Source organism: Anolis carolinensis, chromosome 2, assembly GCF_035594765.1.
Source record: "Anolis carolinensis isolate JA03-04 chromosome 2, rAnoCar3.1.pri, whole genome shotgun sequence".
NCBI classification, from domain to species: domain Eukaryota; kingdom Metazoa; phylum Chordata; class Lepidosauria; order Squamata; family Dactyloidae; genus Anolis; species Anolis carolinensis.
The window spans coordinates 1033252-1056105 of record NC_085842.1 but is presented as its reverse complement, the minus strand read 5'-3'; the positions used below and the strand labels follow the sequence as shown (position 1 = coordinate 1056105).

At 45.9% G+C, this 22854-nt stretch overlaps 1 protein-coding gene across 1 annotated transcript in view; it reads right to left on the bottom strand.

Moving 5' to 3' along the window:
• The window catches only part of col11a2 (collagen type XI alpha 2 chain), a 116151-nt gene extending 101602 nt beyond the window's left edge, over window positions 1-14549 (bottom strand). The window contains exon 1 of the mRNA XM_062974296.1: window positions 14387-14549. Within this exon, the coding sequence (XP_062830366.1) occupies window positions 14387-14462 (76 nt within the window). The 5' untranslated portion in view covers window positions 14463-14549. The remainder of the gene's footprint in view (window positions 1-14386) is intronic.
• Window positions 14550-22854: the final 8305 nt, after the last annotated feature.

Here is a 22854-nt window from a genome sequence, read left to right as displayed (position 1 = left end):
CCTAAACTTAGACTTGTGCCTTGGACTCCATCAGAGGTTGGAAGAACAACGTTCAAGCCTGATCTAGTGGTAGATTCCTCCATGGTTGTAGGACTGGATGGCCTTTAGAGCCCCCTCTAGTCTTTTAAGGTCCTCGTTCAAGGCTTATCTAGTGGTAGATTCCTCCATGGTTGTAGGGGGTGGACTGGATGGCCTTTAGGGTCCCCTTTGGTCTTTTAAGGTCCTCCTAAACTTAGACTTGTGCCTTGGACTCCATCAGAGGTTGGAAGAACAACGCCCAAGCCTGATCTAGTGGTAGATTCCTCCATGGTCGTAGGGGGTGGACTGGATGGCCTTTAGGGTCCCCTTTGGTCTTTTAAGGTCCTCCTAAACTTAGACTTGTGCCTTGGAGTCTCCATCAGAGGTTGGAAGAACAACGTTCAAGCCTGATCTAGTGGTAGATTCCTCCATAGTCGTAGGGGGTGGACTGGATGGCCTTTAGGGTCCCCTTTGGTCTTTTAAGGTCCTCCTAAACTTAGACTTGTGCCTTGGATTCTCCATCAGAGGTTGGAAGAACAATGTTCAAGCCTGATCTAGTGGTAGATTCCTCCATGGTCGTAGGGGGTGGACTGGATGGCCTTTAGGGTCCCCTTTGGTCTTTTAAGGTCCTCCTAAACTTAGACTTGTGCCTTGGAGTCTCCATCAGAGGTTGGAAGAACAACGTCCAAGCCTGATCTAGTGGTAGATTCCTCCATGGTTGTAGGGGGTGGATTGGATGGCCTTTAGAGCCCCCTCTAGTCTTTTAAGGTCCTCCTAAACTTAGACTTGTGCCTTGGACTCCATCAGAGGTTGGAAGAACAACGTTCAAGCCTGATCTAGTGGTAGATTCCTCCATGGTTGTAGGACTGGATGGCCTTTAGAGCCCCCTCTAGTCTTTTAAGGTCCTCGTTCAAGGCTTATCTAGTGGTAGATTCCTCCATGGTTGTAGGGGGTGGACTGGATGGCCTTTAGGGTCCCCTTTGGTCTTTTAAGGTCCTCCTAAACTTAGACTTGTGCCTTGGACTCCATCAGAGGTTGGAAGAACAACGTCCAAGCCTGATCTAGTGGTAGATTCCTCCATGGTCGTAGGGGGTGGACTGGATGGCCTTTAGGGTCCCCTTTGGTCTTTTAAGGTCCTCCTAAACTTAGACTTGTGCCTTGGAGTCTCCATCAGAGGTTGGAAGAACAACGTTCAAGCCTGATCTAGTGGTAGATTCCTCCATAGTCGTAGGGGGTGGACTGGATGGCCTTTAGGGTCCCCTTTGGTCTTTTAAGGTCCTCCTAAACTTAGACTTGTGCCTTGGATTCTCCATCAGAGGTTGGAAGAACAATGTTCAAGCCTGATCTAGTGGTAGATTCCTCCATGGTCGTAGGGGGTGGACTGGATGGCCTTTAGGGTCCCCTTTGGTCTTTTAAGGTCCTCCTAAACTTAGACTTGTGCCTTGGAGTCTCCATCAGAGGTTGGAAGAACAACGTCCAAGCCTGATCTAGTGGTAGATTCCTCCATGGTTGTAGGGGGTGGATTGGATGGCCTTTAGAGCCCCCTCTAGTCTTTTAAGGTCCTCCTAAACTTAGACTTGTGCCTTGGACTCCATCAGAGGTTGGAAGAACAACGTTCAAGCCTGATCTAGTGGTAGATTCCTCCATGGTTGTAGGACTGGATGGCCTTTAGAGCCCCCTCTAGTCTTTTAAGGTCCTCGTTCAAGGCTTATCTAGTGGTAGATTCCTCCATGGTTGTAGGGGGTGGACTGGATGGCCTTTAGGGTCCCCTTTGGTCTTTTAAGGTCCTCCTAAACTTAGACTTGTGCCTTGGACTCCATCAGAGGTTGGAAGAACAACGTCCAAGCCTGATCTAGTGGTAGATTCCTCCATGGTCGTAGGGGGTGGACTGGATGGCCTTTAGGGTCCCCTTTGGTCTTTTAAGGTCCTCCTAAACTTAGACTTGTGCCTTGGAGTCTCCATCAGAGGTTGGAAGAACAACGTTCAAGCCTGATCTAGTGGTAGATTCCTCCATAGTCGTAGGGGGTGGACTGGATGGCCTTTAGGGTCCCCTTTGGTCTTTTAAGGTCCTCCTAAACTTAGACTTGTGCCTTGGATTCTCCATCAGAGGTTGGAAGAACAATGTTCAAGCCTGATCTAGTGGTAGATTCCTCCATGGTCGTAGGGGGTGGACTGGATGGCCTTTAGGGTCCCCTTTGGTCTTTTAAGGTCCTCCTAAACTTAGACTTGTGCCTTGGAGTCTCCATCAGAGGTTGGAAGAACAACGTCCAAGCCTGATCTAGTGGTAGATTCCTCCATGGTTGTAGGGGGTGGATTGGATGGCCTTTAGAGCCCCCTCTATTCTTTTAAGGTCCTCCTAAACTTAGACTTGTGCCTTGGACTCCATCAGAGGTTGGAAGAACAACGTTCAAGCCTGATCTAGTGGTAGATTCCTCCATGGTTGTAGGACTGGATGGCCTTTAGAGCCCCCTCTAGTCTTTTAAGGTCCTCGTTCAAGGCTTATCTAGTGGTAGATTCCTCCATGGTTGTAGGGGGTGGACTGGATGGCCTTTAGGGTCCCCTTTGGTCTTTTAAGGTCCTCCTAAACTTAGACTTGTGCCTTGGACTCCATCAGAGGTTGGAAGAACAACGCCCAAGCCTGATCTAGTGGTAGATTCCTCCATGGTCGTAGGGGGTGGACTGGATGGCCTTTAGGGTCCCCTTTGGTCTTTTAAGGTCCTCCTAAACTTAGACTTGTGCCTTGGAGTCTCCATCAGAGGTTGGAAGAACAACGTTCAAGGCTGATCTAGTGGTAGATTCCTCCATGGTTGTAGGACTGGATGGCCTTTAGAGCCCCCTCTAGTCTTTTAAGGTCCTCGTTCAAGGCTTATCTAGTGGTAGATTCATTCATAGTCAAGGGGGTGGACTGCATGGCCTTTGGGGGTCCCTTCGGTCTTTTAAGTTTCTCTTAAAGGAGACTTAACTTAGACTATTGCCTTGGCATCTTCACCAGAGGTTGGAAGGACAATGTTCAAGGCTGATCTAGGTCTAGATTCCTCCATAGTCGTAGGGGGTGGACTGCATGGCCTTTGGGGGTCCATTCAGTCTTTTAAGTTCCTCTTAAAGGTGACTTAACTTAGACTATTGCCTTGGCATCTTCACCACAGGTTGGAAGGACAACGTTCAAGGCTGATCGTGGTAGATTCCTCCATAGCCATAGGGGGTGGACTGGATGACCTTTAGTGGCCCCTTCAGTCTTTTAAGAGCCTCTTAAAAGAGACTTAACTTAGCCCTTTGCCTTGGAGTCTCCATAAGAGGTCAGAAGGACAACGCTTAAGGCTGATCTAGAGGTAGATTCCTCCATAGTCGTAGAGGGTGGACTGGATGGCCTTTAGGACCCCCTCTAGTCTTTTAAGGTCCTCCTAAACTTAGTCTTGTGCCTTGGCGTCTTCACCAGAGGTTGGAAGGACAATGTTCAAGGCTGATCTAGTGGTAGATTCCTCCATGGTCGTAGGGGGTGGGCTAGATGGCCCTTGGAGGCCCCTTTGGACTTTTAAGATCTTCTTAAAGGAGACTTAACCTAGACTTTTGCCTCAGAGTCTTCACCAGAGGTTGGAGGGACAACATTCAAGACTGATCTAGTAGTCCTAGGGGCTGGACTGGATGACCTTTAGGGGCCCCTTCCAGTGAGCCTCAGGGAGCCCCAAAGCCCTTGTTCCCAGCAGCACCTCAAAAAGGATCTCTGGCTGCAAGGGAGGAAAATGGAGCGCGTTCCCGGTGCCAAGTCCAAGGCGAAAGGTGGCCCTTTGCTCACTTCCGAGGCTCAGAAGGCAGAAGCCTCCGTCTCTCCGTTTCTGGAAACGAGGCCAAGCGACGACGTGCCGTGAAGATGTGCTTCTCTCTCTGTTTCACGGCAACTATTTGCAAGGCCCCTGGGAGACGGGAAATAGACTGATTCCTCCATTGCAACTGCCAGAATCCACACGTTTGGGGCACTTTTGCCAGAGCTTTGACACAATCCCTCCTTCCTCTCTTCTCCAAAAGGCCGGGCAACATCACCGATGGGGTGGCAAATGGGGATGAAGAGTGATATCAGAAAGGGCTGGACTAGATGGCCCCTGGAGTGACTCCTTCTTCCAGAAGATAGAATCATAGGACCACAAGTTTGGGAGAGATCCCCAAAGGTCATCCAGTCTTAGCCTCTTCCACCACAAAGAAGCACTTATGACAGCTTATGATAGCACTTATGATAGCCTTCCAACCTATGTTTTGAGATCTTCAGAGAAGGAAGGAGACTCTGCCAGATTCCAGATTTCTCCACCTGACCCTCAGGAAGTTCTTCATGTTGAGTGGAACCATGTTGAGGCTCCATTACATCCCAGTCTCTGGAGGAGAACAAAACCACCCTAGACCCTTCCTTCTCCTCAAATGTGACCTCCCTTCCCATATGTCAACATGGCTCGCAAGTCCCCATCTCTCAGCCTTCTCTGCTCCAAGCTCAACATCTCCTATAAGCCGTTCCTTATAGAGATTCATGACTTCGAGTTGGTGGTTCCTCTCTGGACGGTGTCCAGCTCAGAGTCAATGTCCTCCTTGGATTTTGGTTCCCAGAACTGGACACAGGGCTATTCTTCTGGCCAAAGCAGAAGAAAAGAGTGGGGCTTGATCCAGACACTGTCCTGCTATGGATGCAGCTTGGCCTTTTTGGCTGCCGCATCACGTTCTTGGCTCATCCTCAGCTTGGGGTCTATTAAGATCCTGAGATCCCTTTCTCAGAGACTGCTTTCAAGCCAGGCATCCCCCATCCTATCTCTGTGTATTTCATTGCTCTCCACATTAACAATTTTCCCTCTTGAAATAGATTTGGTCCATCAGCTGGAGGTCCTGGTCCTGTCCTCTGGGGGACTCCTTATTCACCCTCCGCTAGATTTGGTCCCATTTGCATACGAGATCAGCCTGCCCTCTTTTCCATCATCCGTGACATTGATGAAGATGTTGAGCAGACCATATGTGAGTTTGATACTCCAGAGTAGAGGTTCCCAACCTGTGGTTCGTGGACCACCAGTGGTCCCCAAGAACTAAAATATGGACTGCAGCCTCACCATTACTACACCGTTGCAATGAGAGTGACTGGTCTCACGAAACCTTCTTCTAGTGCTGAGGCAACAGGGATGTCGGGAAGGGAGAGGCTGACTACCTACAAAAGGCAGGCACGACAACAAGCCTCCTGACTGCTGCTTCTCCTCCTCCCTTTCTCCCCCTGAACAGAGCCCTTCCATGTGGTGCCTGGAAGTGTCTTCCTTTTTAGGCCTGTTCCTGGTGTTATTTGAGGCGCTGATTCAGAGAATGGCATTGGATAGACCACATCAGTATTAAATATGGTTTTCTGTGGGTGAGCAGATGGCGACTACTGGATGGCATATGTCCTGTATCAGAAACTACAGCTGATGTAAGGTTGGGAACCACTGCTCCAGAGGAACTGTGACTGTATCATTACTAGAAAGTTTGTGTTGAAGTTGCTGTTTTTTCCATGAACTCTGCTGCACAAGAGTAAAGTTTGAGTTTTGCATTTTCTTCTACTTGTGTTAAGGAAACGGTTTAAGTGCAAAAGCTGGGTTGCAGTTAAGCATCAAGAAAACCAAGATCATGGCAACTACACCTATTGATAATTGGCAAATAGAGGGAGAAAACGTGGAGGCAGTGACAGACTTTGTATTTCTAGGCGCGAAGATTCCTACAGCCAGGAAATCAGAAGACGTCTACTTCTTGGGAGGAGAGCAATGGCCAACCTCGACAAAATAGTGAAGAGCAGAGACATCACGCTGGCCATGAAGGTCTGCATAGTCAAAGCAATGGTCTTCCCCATAGTAACCCATGGATGCAAGAGCTGGACCATAAGGAAGGCTGAGCGAAGGAAGAGAGATGTTTTTGAAAGAAAATCCTGAGAGTGCCTTGGATCTTGGCAAGAAGATCCAACCAGTCCATCCTCCAGGAAATAATGCCCTATGGCTGCTCACTGGAGGGAAGGATGAAGTCCTTTGGCCACATCATGAGAAGGCAGGAAAGCTTGGAAAAGATCACGATGCTGGGGAAAAAGGAAGGAAAAAGGAAGAGAGGCCGACCAAGGGCGAGATGGATGGACGGTATCCTTGAAGGGACTCGCTTGATCTTGAAGGAGCTGCGGGTGGCCACAGCCAACAGGAAGCTCTGGCCTGAAATGGTCCAGGAGGTCACGAAGAGTTGGAAGCACAGCAACATTCCCCTGACATGAAGTCCAGTCTGATGTCTCTTAATTCTGCGTTCCACTGACCCCATCCAACTACGGCTGCGCTGCAAATTACTCTGACAAGACTCTGGGGGTTGGTGCTGATCTCCATTTCTAAGCCAAAGAGCCAGTGTTTGTCAGAGTAACTCCGGTCCAGTCTTGGTACTGGCATCTGGGAACTGGTCAGTCTGGTCAAACTGGTCTGGAATCTGGGCCCATAACCCATTGTCAGAGTAATGCACGCAGCTTAGCAGCAGATGTATGATGTCAGTTGAGCGCAGAACGAAGGGACGTCAGAGACAATGTAAAAAGTATTTACAAAGTGTTACTGAACAAAACAAACAGACTTGCAGACAATAAACATAGGACTTTCACTCTAGGCAAACAGCACAGATCTTCTTCAGCAGGCAGAACAGATCTCATCTGATGCAATCAGCTATATACAAACACACTTGTAGTCTGGACACTCCTCTCTGGCTCCAGCCACATATCCAAGGTCAATACAGCTTCTTACCAAATTAACTCTTTACACACTATAGCATTTCCTGGATGATGCAATACATGCTAGACACAAATTTCATTTAAACACTACCTATACACAAATCCCACATTAACAATGTTGTCCATAGATGCCTCCAAAGTCATGTGACTGGGATGACTGAATGGAGCACCGTTACCCTCACGCTAAAGTAGTACCTATTGATCTACTCACACTTGTATGTTTTCAAACTGCTAGGTTAACAGTGGGAGCTCACCCTGGCCCCTGGATTCGAAACACCGACTTTTCGGTCAGCAAGTTCAGCAGCTCAGAGGTTTAACCTGCTGCGTCACCGAGGGCACACTCTATTCGTGCTACTCATTTTGAATTTGCGAAGGACTAATTTTCTGCTGGCCGGCACGCATCGTCTAATTGTGACATATAGGGCACCCCAGTAGTTCCTTCTCCTTTCCAGAAGGAAGAAGAGCCTGGGAAAGAAGCATCCTTATTCAGACATTCAAAATTAGTTTGCATTTTCCTCGATGCAGGAAAGGGCTCCAGCTTTGAGCGTGGGAAGGATGAAAGGTCCTGGAAGGTGGCACGAATGTGGACCTGTTGTTGGGCCGGGGGGCCCAGGGGCAACAAGGGCTCCTTGGGGTCCAGGTCCCCGAAAGAGAGATAGAGAGAGCAAGCCTTCCAGCCTGGGCCTCCCGCCTTTCCCCGCCCCGCCGGCTGCTCCCTCCACCTGGCATTTCCTCCTGGAAGCCGCCCTGGAAAACCGCTCTCAAAGAGCCCAGTGTTGACTCCGGAGGAGGAGGCTTCGCAGGGAAGGAAAGAAGGAAGGAAGGAAGGGCCCTTTCAGTCCACAGCTAGCTCTCTCTCTATATATAATATATATATAAAAGAGTGATGGCATCAGGGCAGCGGACAAAACAACAAAACTACAGGCCCCCCAATCTTGAAATTTGACAACACAACCCATCATTCACGGCTCTAGGTTGATACAGCAAAAAGAAAAGAAAAATAAAGTCCTAATTACAGGGAGAGGAATAATAGTTTTTATCCAATTGCTGCCAGTTTGAAGGCTAAGTTCCACCCACTTGGTCTCCTAGCAACCTCCTCAGCCCAGGGGGCAGGCACAGTTAGGCCTCACTTAGGCCTCTTCCACAGATTATCAGATTTTAACTGGATTATATGGCAGTGTAGACTCAAGGCCCTTCCACACAGCTATATAACCCATTTAGAATCTTATATTATCTGCTTTGCACTGGATTATCTTGACTCCACACTGCCATATAATCCACTTCAGTGTGCATACTGAACATAAAGACTACCATACGACAGACATTCAATACCACCACTACCTCAACAATTTCTCACCAACACCACCAGTCAACGCCACAGCAACGCGTGGCCGGGCACAGCTAGTAATATATATATATATATATATATATATATATATATATATATATATATAGTATATATAGAAATAGAAACCTGAAGCCAAAGCCAAAGCCAGGCCCATAGGAAGAGGCCTCGCTCATTCCACAGTGTAGGTGCAACCCATAGTTTGCTCAATTGGGATTAAATGCCAGCACAAAGGAGCACAAATTATTGGCCATCAACATGTCAAGGATGTTACACTTTAAGTCCCATTTAAGAAAATATATTATTATTATTATTATTATCATCATCATCATCTTCATCATCATTATTATTATTTTATTATGACACAGCAAACAAGATAGATATGCTGGATTCCATATCACAAAATCACAAGTCGAACACTTCCCAAGTGTCTAGGACTGTGTGATGTATTTTCGGATGATGCACGCAGATCCCAGTAGGGTGGCCTTTTGCAGTTGACGAATTATTATTATTATTATTATTATTATTATTATTATTATTATTATTATTATTATTATGACACAGCAAACAAAATAGATAATATGCTGGATTCCGTATCACAAAATCACAAGTCAAACACTTCCCAAGTGTCTAGGACTGTGTGATGTATTTTCGGATGATGCGCGCAGATCCCAATAGGGTGGCCTTTTGCAGTTGGCAGATCGTGATTTTGTCAATGTTTATTGTTTCCAAATGCCGGCTGAGATCTTTTGGCACAGCACCCAGTGTGCCCATCACCACCGGGACCACCTGCGCTGGTTTCTGCCAGAGTCTTTGCAGTTCAATCTTGAGGTCCTGAGAGCGGCTGAGTTTTTCCTGTTGTTTTTCGTCAATGCGACTGTCACCTGGGATGGCAACATCAATGATCCAAACCTTTTTCTTTTCCACAACTGTGATGTCTGGTGTGTTGTTTTCCAGAACTTTGTCAGTCTGGATTCGGAAGTCCCACAGTATCTTTGCCTGCTCATTTTCTGATACTTTTGCAGGTTTGTGATCCCACCAGTTCTTTGCTGCTGGGAGGTGGTACTTGAGGCATAAGTTCCAATGAATCATTTGGGCCACATGGTTGTGCCTCTGTTTGTAGTCTGTCTGTGCAATTTTCTTACAGCAGCTGAGGATATGATCCATGGTTTCGTCGGTTTCCTTGCACAGTCTGCATTTTGGGTCCTCAGCTGATTTTTCGATCTTGGCCTGAATTGCCTTTGTCCTGATGTCTTGCTCCTGGGCTGCAAGGATCAGGCCTTCTGTCTCCTTCTTCAGGGTCCCATTCGTGAGCCAGAGCCAGGTCTTCTCCTTGTCAGCTTTTCCTTCAATTTTGTCAAGGAACTTTCCATGCAATGTTTTGTTGTGCTAGCTGTCAGCTCTAGTTTGTAGTGCGGTTTTCTTGTACTGGTTTTTTGTCTGCTGTGCTTTGAGGAGTTTCTGAATTTTTACTTCAATCAAAGCAGGTTCTTCCATTATTATTATTAGTTCCCATGACATTCATTATCCCCAGTGTGGTGTATTGAAGGCTGTGGGAGACCTAGGTTTGTGTCACCTGGTGACCTTGGGCCAGTGACACTTTCTCAGCTTCAGAAGAAGGCAATGGCTTGCCAAATGATGATGATGATGATGATGATGATGATAATAATAATAATAATAATTGTCATGCCTGAATATGACCATCTTTTGGGAGGACTGGGATGGTGCCAGGTTGTGAGGATGCCTGCCGTAGATGTGGGTGAAACGTCAGGAGATAATTCTTCTGGAACATGGCCATACAGCCCAGAAAACACACAACAATCCTGTGATCCTGGCCATGAAAGCCTTCGACAACTCTATGGGAAGGGGTTCTTCTTAAACACTGGACTAGATGGCCCCTGGGGGTCCCTCCCAATCCTAGAACGCTATAAGCAATAGACTGTGTCACCTATTCTCTATCTATGTGTCTATATCTATTGGTCTCTATCTATCCTTAGGGTTGGACTAGATGGCCCTTGCAACTTCTTAGACCCTCTTAAAGGAGATTCCACAGAGAGGGAGGTGGGGTCTCCATATGGAGTGGCCTTTCAACTGAGGTTGGATGGACATCTGTCGGGAGGGATTGGGTGGTGGCCGAAGGAAGGGGGTTGGACTGGATGGCCTTTGGGGGTCCCTCCCTCCCTCCCTCCCTCCCAGCTTGTGTTGTGAGTGGAAAGGTGGAGAGAGGGAGGGGCGTGCTGGTGATTTGGGGCGGGGTCTTGTTCCTCCTCTTCTTTCCCCCAAAGGCAAACAGACCCCCCCCAAGGAAGGCAGCCTGACACTCGGCCCTCTGTTCGGTGGACAAAGGCCCTCCTGTCCGGTCCTGTCCGGTCCTGCGTGGGACCCCGAGGAGGAAGAGGAAGGAAAGAAGGAAGGGAGACCCCTCCTCAAATCACTCCCCAAGACACACACCCAACGGAGGGAGGGAGGGAGGGGGCTCCCCGCTTTCAACGTCTCCCCCAAAAGGGAGCAAAATAATGGAGAAAAGGAGGAGGGGCTTCCCAAAGGAGACCCCTCCCCAAATAAAGCCCCCACTTTCCCTTAAACCCCCCGAAAGGTGGGAGTTACTTCAAAAAAGAGGCGTCTAAGAGGGAGCGGGAACCCCGACTTTAGGGTGCTCTGTGCCTACGGTTCCGATTTGGGGAGGGGGCGACACAAAGGACCCCCAACACGTGGGGAAGACCCCCCCACTCCGTGCTACACCCTTCGGGAGTAGGTGTGGAAATAGGGGGGGGGTGTTAGGGCGAAGGAATGAGTGACAGCCCAAGGAGTCTCTCTTACATTGGCGGCGCTGACAGCCCCCTCCCCACATTAATCCCATTAGGGCTAACGGGGGGAAGAGCAGCCCCCAGGTCTTGCTTCCCACACCTTTTCGGAGACCCCCAAACTCAGCCTCTGAGCCCCCCTTGAAAAGAGGGGGATGTCGGAGCACTGAGTCCCGTTTAAGCGGTATAGAAATAGGAATATTCATAATTCCTTGAATTGCTCTGCAGGACAGTAAGGCACATTGTTGTTGTGTGTCTTTCGGGCTGTGTGGCCATGTTCCAGAAGCATTCTCTCCTGACGTTTCGCCCACATCTATGGCAGGCATCCTGCCATAGATGTGGGCGAAACGTCAGGAGAGAATGCTTCTGGAACATGGCCACACAGCCCGAAAGACACACAACAACCCTGTGATCCTGGCCATGAAAGCCTTCGACAACACAGTAAGGCACATTCTTTTCACAAATACCCCAATCCAAGTTCTCCTGTAGAGAATGAGGAGTTTCTTAATAATAATAATAATAATAATAATAATAATAATAATAATAATAATACCGGGAAGACATCTTTCCACCATGTCTCCTGTATCAATTTAATGATATATAATAATATTATACTATACTAATATTATAATACATTGTATATGCATGCAATATTAATAAAGATATTATGATGTAATACAATGTAATAATAATTATAATTCACTGTTATAATTGTATATGTTTATATTACGTACAATATTACTAATAATATTGCGATATAGTTGTATAATATAATATATTGTATGTATATATACTTGTAAACCGCCCTGAGTCCCCTTCGGGGTGAGAGAGAAGGGCGGTATATAAATGTCGCAAATAAATAAATAAATAAATAAATAATAATCATCATCATCATCCAAGAGCTCCCAGGTCTGGCTCTTGTCCATCATCCCAATCCTTTCCCCCAATCCCCTCTATTCGCGGCAAAAATCCCACAAGAGGACCACCACCACCACCCTCATCCTCATCCCTTTGGGTCCACAGGTCTGCCTGTGAACTCCAGAATTCCTGGATCTGTCCATCACCCCAAATCCCTTCCCAAGGCAAAGGAGAAAAGGGAATCAGGGGAATCCAATCCTCCTCCCTGTCGCTCCCTTGGACCCTCCTAAAACTGTCCTTCTTCCCAAATCCTTCCCCAAAATAACCCCCTCCCAACCCCTGCCAGCCCAAAGGATCCTCACCCTCACCCTCCCTTTCCCTTTCCCCCACATTCCCCACATAGCAGCCCCAAGGACACGCCTAAATAATAATAATAATAATAATAATAATATACGAAAATATACAAAATCCAGCATATATATCTCACTAGCTGTGCCCGGCCACGCGTTGCTGTGGCAAAGTGGTGGTGGTATTGGTTAAAAATTGTTGTGTAATCTTTATTTGACGTTATTTGCAATTTTTTTTTTATTAATTTTATTGTAAGTTATATTTTTATTTATTATATTTTATTATTTTCTTGTATTATTTTTAGTTATTTTCTGTTATTATAGTATTTTATTGTATTAATTTTTAGTGTTTTTTATTTTATTTTTTTTATTGGGTTGCTAGGAGACCAAGTTGGAGGAGCTTAGCCTTCTAACTGGCAGCAATTGGATAAAAGCAATTATTCCTCTATCTCTAATTAGGACTTTATTTTTGTTTTCTTTTTGTTGTATCAACCTAGAGGCGTGGATGTTGGGTTGTGTTGTCAAATTTCGAGGTTGGGGGGCCTGTAGTTTTGTTGTTTTGTGGGTCGCCGTGATGCCATCACTCTTTTATATATATAGATTTGCTGTGTCATACTATGCCTTTGTGTCAATAATAATAATAGCTATATCAATAATGATAATAGCAATAATAATAATAATAATAATAATAATGTAATAATAATGTATTATTATTATTATTGCATTATCATAATCATTATTAGTAGTAGTAATAGTAGTAGTATTTGAAACACAACAAGCAGAGTGTCTGCTGTGGACTCATCTTGTGTTTATAATATTATTATTATTAATAATAATAATAATAATAATAATAATAGTAATATCCTAGGCCCTTGGGAAGAGCCAAATCCCAGACCCTTGGAGCTAATGTGCATAATATGTGTGTTGTGTGGTTATGGGCTGGGAATGAATCCCCCCATGGATGGCCCTTGGGGGTCCCTTCCAATTAAATACGGGAAGCATATTCATTAGTTTTGGAAGCCTTTCATGGCTGGAGTCACTAGGTTGCTGAGAGTTTTCTGGGTTGACTGGCCATGTTCCAGAAGCATTCTCTCCTGCCGTTTCACCCACACCTATGGCAGACATCCTCAGAAGTTGCAAGATCTGTTGTCGAAGACTTTCATGGCTGGAATCACAGGGTTGTTGTGTGTTTTCCGGGCTGTATGGCCATGTTCCAGATGTGGGCGAAACGTCAGAAGAGAATGCTTCTGGAACATGGTCAGGCAGCCCAGAAAACACACAACAGCCATTGTAAGATCTGCTTGAAACTAGGCAAGTGGGATTTATATATACAGTAGAGTCTCACTTATCCAACATAAGTGAATATGTTGGATAATAAGGAGAGATTAAGGAGAAGCCTATTAAACATCAAATTAGGTTGTGATTTTACAAATTAAGCACCAAAACATCATGTTAGACAACAAATCTGGCAGAAAAAGTAGTTCAATACGCAGTAATGCTACGGAGTAATTACTGTATTTACGAATTTCGCACCAAAATATCATGATATATTGGAAACATTGACTACAAAAATGCGTTGGATAATCCGGAACGTTGGATAAGCGAGACTCTACTGTATGTGGAAAGTCCAGGGTGGGAGGAAAGAACTCTTTATTTGCTTGAGGCAAGTGTGAATGTTGCCATTGACCATCTTGATCAGCACTGAAAGGCTTTGCAGATTCAAAGCCTGGCTGATTCCTGCCTGGGGGGCGGGGGGAATCCTTTGTTGGGAGGTGTTAGCTCACCCTGATCTGGATCCCAGCATTTACAAAACTCTGAAATCAGGACAGTAAATAAAGGACAACACTCTGAAAACAGGGGAATTCCCGACCGGGCCAGCTAACACCTCCCGACAAAGGATTCCCCCCAGGGAATAAGCATCCAGACCTTGTATCCACAAGGCCATTCAGTGCTAATCAAAGTGGCGACTCCTATTTAGAGCAGGCACGGGCCAACTTGGGCCCTCCCCTCCCGCCAGGTGTTTTGGACTCCAACTCCCACCATTCCTAACAGCCTACCGGCTGTTAGGAATGGTGGGAGTTGGAGTCCAAAACACCTGGCGGGAGGAGAGGGCCCAAGTTGGCCCGTGCCTGCTTTCAGGGCTGGGTGGCCATCTGTGGGGAGGGTTTTGATGGTGCCCGAGATGGTCTCCGAGACGCCATCTCCGCAATCCGTTTCCCGAGACCCCACCCCGACCCGGACCCCATAATCCCCCCCCCCATCTTCTTACCTGGAGCCCCCCAGGAGGGCGGGCAGAGGAAGAGGGGCAGCAGGAGGAGGACGGAGAGGGGCCCGGGGGTCGCCATGGCCCCAAACAGGAGGAAGGGTCTCTCAGTGGCAGCCCATGCGGCTCAGGCAGCAAAGGGAGAGGGTCGGCGCCCAGGACGAGGAGGAGGAGGTCTGGCTCTCTCTCCGCGCCTCGCCAGCCGGCTCTCGCCCCCGCCCCGCCCCGCCCCGCCCCGCCCCCGGAACACGCCCCGCCCCCGCCCCGCCTTGGCCACGCCCCCAGGGACTCCCCCAGCCCCTCAAAGCCCTCCCGGCAGAGGGACAGCCAGAACATGCCTGGGAAACCCCACTTCACTACGCTTGGGAGGGGCCCCCCAAAGGCCATCCAGTCCAGGCCCCTTTTAAGCGAGACACAGTCCGATCCCTCCCCATAGATATCCATCCGGCTCCTGCTTAAGAACCTACCAGAGGAGACTCCACCAGACCCCCAGGCAGTCTATATATCGCTAGAGTTGGAAGGGAACCCCAGGGGCCATCTAGTCCAACCCGGAGGATAGAGACTGATAGACAAATAGATGGACAGATAGATGGGCAGACAGATAGATAGATAAATAGGCAGACAGATAGACAGACAGACAGATAAATAGGCAGACAGATAGACAGACAGACAGATAAATAGGCAGACAGATAGATAGACAGACAGACAGATATACAGATAGACAGATAGATATACAGATAGACAGATAGATATACAGATAGACAGATAGATATACAGATAAACAGATAGATATACAGATAGATATACAGATAGACAGACAGACAGATAAATAGGCAGACAGATAGATAGACAGACAGATAGATATACAGATAGATATACAGATATACAGATAGATATACAGATAGATATACAGATAGACAGACAGACAGATAAATAGGCAGACAGATAGATAGACAGATAGATATACAGATAGACAGATAGATATACAGATAGACAGATAGATATACAGATAAACAGATAGATATACAGATAGACAGATAGATATACAGATAGATATACAGATATACAGATAGATATACAGATAGACAGATAGATATACAGATAGATATACAGATAGACAGACAGACAGATAAATAGGCAGACAGATAGATAGACAGACAGACAGATATACAGATAGACAGATAGATATACAGATAGACAGATAGATATACAGATAAACAGATAGATATACAGATAGACAGATAGATATACAGATAGATATACAGATAGACAGACAGACAGATAAATAGGCAGACAGATAGATAGGCAGACAGATAGATAGACAGACAGACAGATAAATAGGCAGACAGATAGATAGACAGACAGACAGACAAATAGGCAGACAGATATTATTATTATTATTATTATCAACACAACGACGTTGTATGGCACAGCAAACAAGATAGATATGCTGGATTTCGTTTCGCAAAACCACAAGTCGAACACTTCCCAAGTGTCTAGGACTGTGTGATGTATTTTCTGATGATGTGTGCAGATCCCAGTAGGGTGGCCTTTTGCAGTTGGCAGATGGTGATTTTGTCAATGTCTTTTGTTTCCAAATGCCGGCTGAGATCTTTTGGCACAGCACCCAGTGTGCCCATCACCACCGGGACCACCTGCACTGGTTTCTGCCAGAGTCTTTGCAGTTCAATCTTGAGGTCCTGATAGCGGCTGAGTGTTTCCTGTTGTTTTTCGTCAATGCGACTGTCACCTGGGATGGCAACATCAATGATCCAAACCTTTTTCTTTTCCACAACTGTGATGTCTGGTGTGTTGTGTTCCAGAACTTTGTCAGTCTGGATTCGGAAGCCCCACAGTATCTTAGCGTGCTCATTTTCTGATACTTTTGCAGGTTTGTGATCCCACCAGTTCTTTGTTGCTGGGAGGTGGTACTTGAGGCATAAGTTCCAATGGATCATTTGGGCCACAGAGTTGTGCCTCTGTTTGTAGTCTGTCTGTGCGATTTTCTTACAGCACCTGAGGATATGATCCATGGTTTCGTCGGTTTCCTTGCACAGTCTGCATTTTGGGTCATCAGCTGATTTTTCAATCTTGGCCTTAATTGCATTTGTTCTGATGGCTTGCTCCTGGGCAATTATTATTATTATTATTATTATTACAGTAGAGTCTCACTTATCCAAGCTAAACGGGCCGGCAGAAGCTTGGATAAGCGAATATCTTGCATAATAAGGAGGAATTAAGGAAAAGCCTATTAAACATCACATTAGGTTATGATTTTACTAGTTAAGCACCAAAACATCATGTTTTACAACAAATTTGACAGAAAAGGTAGTTCAATACGCAGTCATGTTATGTTGTAATTACTGTATTTACGAATTTAGCACCAAAATATCACGATATATTGAAAATATTGACGACAAAAATGGCTTGGATTATCCAGAGGCTTGGATAAGTGAGGCTTGGATTAGTGAGACTCTACTGTATTATTAAACTTTATTTGTACCCCGCTAGCATCTCCCGAAGGACTCGATGCGGCTTACAAAGGCCAAGGCCTCAACACACAATATAACAATACAAAACAAAAGGCAAATTAAAAACAATTAAAACAATATAAACCACAAGCAATAACAATACGCTAAAACACAATAGAACTGGGCCGGGCCAGTAATGGGTACAAGATTAAATAATCTTGTAATGGATACAAGATTAAAAGTGCTGATGTGACAGGTGTTATATAAGGCTTATAGGGCAAGTGCAGAGTGCGATATACAATCTTAGTTCTAATAAAGTGCTTATGGGACTTGGTATTGGAGATTTCCTATTAATCTGGGAAGGCACATTGGATAGACAGACAGACAGATAGGCAGACAGATAGATAGATAGATAGATAGATAGATAGATAGATAGATAGATAAATAGACAGACAGGCAGACAGACAGATAGATAGACAGACATAAATAGACAGACATAAATAGACAGAAAGATAGACAGACATATATAGACAGACAGACAGACAGACAGGTAATAGGCTATAGCAATGGAAGCGATCCCCAAGGGCCATCTAGTCCAACCCAGAGGATAGAGACAGATAGACAAACAGCTGGGTGGGGCGGAATATAAATACTGTAAATAAATAAATAAATGGACAGACAGACAGGTAGACAGACAGACAGATAGATAGACAGACAAACAGATAAATAGACAGACAGATAGGCAGACAGATAGATAGATAGACAGACATAGGCAGACAGATAGACAGACAGATAAATAGACAGGCAGACAGATAGCTAGACAGACAGATATATAGACAGACAGACAGATTAATAGACAGACAGACAGGTAATAGGCTATAGCATTGGAAGCGATCCCCAATGGCCATCTAGTCCAACCCAGAGGATAGAGACAGATAGACAAACAGCTGGGTGGGGCGGAATATAAATACTGTAAATAAATAAATAAATAAATGGACAGACGGACAGATAGACAGGTAGATAGACAGACAGATAGATAGACAGGCAGATAGACGGAAGCGATCCCCAATGGCCATCTAGTCCAACCCAGAGGATAGAGACAGATAGACAAACAGCTGGGTGGGGCGGAATATAAATACTGTAAATAAATAAATAAATAAATAAATGGACAGACAGACAGACAAACAGGTAGATAGACAGACAGACAGATAGACAGGCAGATAGACAGACAAGTAATAGGTCACAGTCTATTACTTATAGCATTGGAAGGGATCCCTAAGGGCCATTTAGTCCAACCCAGTGGATAGAGACAGATAGATAGCTAGAAAGACAGACAGACAGACAGAAACACAGACAGATAATAGGTGATAGTCTATTGTGTTGGAAGGGATCCCCAAGGGCCGTTTAGTCCAACCCTGACGATAGATACAGATAGATAGACAGGTATATACCTCACAACCTCTGAGGATGCCTGCCATAGATGTGGGCAAAACATCAGGAGAGAATGCTTCTGGAACATGGCCAGACAGCCTGGAAAACACACAACAACCCTGTGATTCTGGCCATGAAAGCCTTCGACAACATATCATTTATAGTGTTGGAAGAGACCCAAAAAAGCCATCCAGTCCAACCCCTCCTGCCCCTTGTGTTTGGGTCAGATGCTGCAGATTCATAGAGACTAGATTTCTTGGGTTGGAAGAGGCCCCCGAAGGGCAATTCCTTTCAGGAAGGCACAACCAAAGCCCTCCAGACAGAGGGCCATACCCAGCCTCCCTTTGAATACCTCCAGGAAAGGAAGGAATAATTGGGGGCTCCATGAGATTCCCACTAGAGTTGGAAGGGCCTCCAAAGGCCATCTAGTCTACTGCCAGGCCAGAAGGAAGGCACAATCTAAGCCCTCCCAACAGATGTCCCTCCAGCCTCCGCTTAAAGGTGTCCAGAGAAGGAAGGACACCCCAGTGGATTCCCAGAAAACAGCAATATCCACTCTCAAACAGTTCAAACTACCAAGAAGTTGGGTTCTTGTATGTTTCCCAGGCTGTATCTGGGCCATGTCCCAGAAGCATTCTCTCCTGGCGTTTCACCCACATCTATGGCAGAGGTTGTGAGATCTGTTTGAAACTAGGCAAGTGTGGGATGATATCCAGGGTGGGAGAAAGAACTCGTGACTGTTGGAGGCAAGTGTGAATGTTGCAATTGGCCACCTGGATTAGCACCGAATGGCCTTGCAGCTTCAAAGCCTAACTGCTTCCAGTATTAAAAAGCTTAAAACAAAGATCAACACTCAGAAGACGGGGGAATTCCAGGCAGGAAACTATCAGGGCCAGCTAGCTCCTATTACTACTACTTCCCAACAAAGGCTTCCTCTGCAAGCCTTGAGGGCCTCCCCATGCCATGGGATGCTGGGAGTTGCAGTGGGGTGAGGGCCCTGCCACTTATGGCCCCATCCCTTTGGCAGTGCGGATGCCTCCTGATGGCACGGGATGGGCGGGCGGGAGGCCCAAGGGCCGGGATGCCGGTCCCGATTTAGCCTCCCTCCTCCAGGACCCAAAACGGGAGCTGTAATCTTCAGCCGGGGCCTGTAATTAGCCAGGTGGCTTCCTGCCCCGGCCGGCCAAGAGGACCGCTCTCCACGGGCTCAAGGGCTTTGCTTCTTCGGGTCTGGATGGGATCTCCTTCCTTCCATTCATTCAGACCCATGCAGTCACAGAGCCTTGGGCCTGGGAGGGAACCCTGAAGACCATCTAGTCCAACCCCTTTTGGCTCATAAAGGATCTCAGGAGAAGAAGGGACCACCATTCTTTAAGGCAGGCCACATTCCACTCCTAGAAACCCCCCAAAGCCAAGCCAAGCAAGTTTTTGGGCTGCCCCAAGCCCCAGAGCCCACAAATATCAATCTCTGTCTGTCTGTCTGTCTGTCTGTCTGTCTGTTTGTCTATCTATCTATCTATCTATCTATCTATCTATCTATCTATCTATCTATCTAATACTACTACTACTACTACTGCTACTAATAATAATAATAATATCCTCAGCTGCTTCTAAGAAAATCGCACAGACAGACTACAAACAGAGGCACAACCAGAAGGCCGGATCCTTGCAGCCCAGGAGCAAGCCATCAGAACAAAGGCAATTCAGGCCAAGATCGAAAAATCAGCTGATGACCCAAAATGCAGACTGTGCAAGGAAACCGACCAAACCATTGATCATCTCCTCAGCTGCTGTAAGAAAATTGCACAGACAGACTACAAACAGAGGCACAACTATGTGGCCCAAATGATTCATTGGAACTTATGCCTCAAGTCCCACCTCCCAGCAGCAAAGAACTGGTGGGATCACAAACCTGCAAAAGTCTTGGAAAATGAGCACGCAAAGATACTGTGGGACTTCCGAATCCAGACTGACAAAGTTCTGGAACACAACACACCAGACATCACAGTTGTGGAAAAGACAAAGGTTTGGATCATTGATGTTGCCATCCCAGGTGAAAAACAACAGGGAAAACTCAGCCGCTATCAGGACCTCAAGATTGAACTGCAAAGACTCTGGCAGAAACCAGTGCAGGTGGTCCCGGTGGTGATGGGCACACTGGGTGCTGTGCCAAAAGATCTCAGCCGGCATTTGGAAACAATAGACATTGACAAAATCACGATCTGCCAACTGCAAAAGGCCACCCTACTGGGATCTGCACGCATCATCCGAAAATACATCACACAGTCCTAGACACTTGGGAAGTGTTTGACTTGGGATTTTGTGATACGAAACCCAGCATGTCTATCCTGTTTGCTGTGTCATACAATAATAATAATAATATAATACTTCTATCTCCTTCCCTCCCTTTCTATCTATTCACCCATCTATCTACTTTTGCCCCATGCCTCTGATACAACCGCAATACCCATCATCCCTTCCTTCAAGTAGATAGATGAACAGATTGATGCCTGTTGTCGAAGGCTTTCATGGCTGGAATCACTGGGTTGCTGTGAGTTTTCCGGACAGTCTGGCGATGTTCCAGAAGCATTCTCTCCTGACGTTTCACCCACACTTACGGCAGGCATCCTCACAGTTTCCAACAGACCTCACAACCTCTGAGGATGCCTGCCATAGATGTGGGCAAAATGTCAGGAGAGAATGCCTCTGGAACATGGCCAGACAGCCTGGAAAACTGACAGCAACCAGATTGATATCTGTATGGGTAGATAAAGGGAGGCCTATTTGACATTACATACATATACACATAAACACACACATACAGTAGAGGGATATAGATATAGATATATATTCCAAAATGTATACCCTGTTATTACTGTTATGTAAACAATTCTGTATAATTCTGTATAATCTATGATTATGTATACAGACATCCTATACACACAAACACACACATACAGCTCTCAGTTAACCAGAATTCAAGCAACCGGAATTCTCAAAGAATTGGCAACACCCAGTTGGGTTTAGCACAGCGGACTAAAATGCTGTGCTGCAGAAAAATCCTGCCCATCAAAAGGTTGGCAGTTCAAGCCCAGGTCAGGATGAGCACCTGCCGTCAGCCCCAACGCACCTGCCCACCTAGCAGGTCGAAAGCAGAAATGCGTGTAAATAGGTACTGCTTTTAGCGGGGAGATAATAAAGGTGCTCTTAAGGACAATGATTGAGAAGAAAACTCCATGGCATGGAGGAGGGAAGGACAGTATGCTCTCTCCCCATGGCCATAGTTGAGCACAGCCCCCAAGATGCCGGAAATAAGAGGGGGGAAACTGCCTTTGCCTCCGTTTGTGTTGCCTGTCCTTGTTAATTGTGTAATTGACATTGAATGTTTTCCGTATGTGTGTTTGGTGTGAGTTAATAAATAAACACTCCCCACCCTGCTCCCCGAAGGAATAATACTTTAAATAAAAACTAGAATGAAATTAATTTCAATATTTCAATATTCATATCAGGTCAATGCAAAGTTGATAGTATGACATAACAAGCGGTGGAGTAAGGCCCAGCCCAAAACTACATTTATGAGTTCAGTGAGAACCTAATGTTAAGATTTAACTTTATACTTGCACAGTCTCAGCGCCTTCCAGTAGCTTACACCTGCTCAGTACTTTCAGTCTTCCAGTCTGCTTCCATAGTAGACACTTGAGCACATGCCTGGCCATTGTCAGTTTTTACTACTGTCTTTCTCCCAGTCTAGATGATATTGCAGACTCACCACAGAACGTAGTATCTTGTCCTAGTAGACAGGTTTAATTGCATATAGACTTTACAACAAAAAATAAAGGGGAAGGGGAAATACACTGAACATGGTTCCTTATATACAATACATTTACACATAGTAATCCTTGATTGGTTACCAACTAATTGACCCAACCCAAACTCAGGATTGCATCATTGACAATCACCTGGAGTAGGCCCAAACACCTTCCCCAAATGATTCCCCATATACAATCAATCAGCAATCCCAATAGAAGCCCATTAGCAGTGCATGACTCAATACATTGTAAAACCTAACACCTAATGTATGCATAAGTAAACAAACATATATACAGAGGGTCCTCTCTCTATATATACACTAGCTGTGCCCGGTTACATGTTGCTGTGGCGTATGGGAATCCTTTGTTGGCCAGGAGGAATAGCAGTGAATAGCCTTGCAGCCTCAAGCCTGGCTGTTTTCTTCTTATGGGAATCCTTGTTTGGTGAGCTGGAATGCAATGGAATAGGCTTGCTGCTTGGAAGGCTGAGAACTTGCATTCTAGGGGAGTGTTTTTATTTTTTATTTTGGGGGATTTTTCTAGCCTTGTCTCTTTTCTTTTCTTTTCTTTTTTCTTCTTTTTTTGATGGTCACTCCTTGGAAAGTAATTAATTTTGTGGGCAAATTTGGTGTGATTTGGGCCAGTCGTTTTGTTGTTAACATGGTCCTAATTACACACATTACATTTTTATACGAGGGTTGAATGAAAAGTAATGCCTCCACCTTCGTAACTCCTCAACAGATGGCAGTCCTGGTCTGTGGCA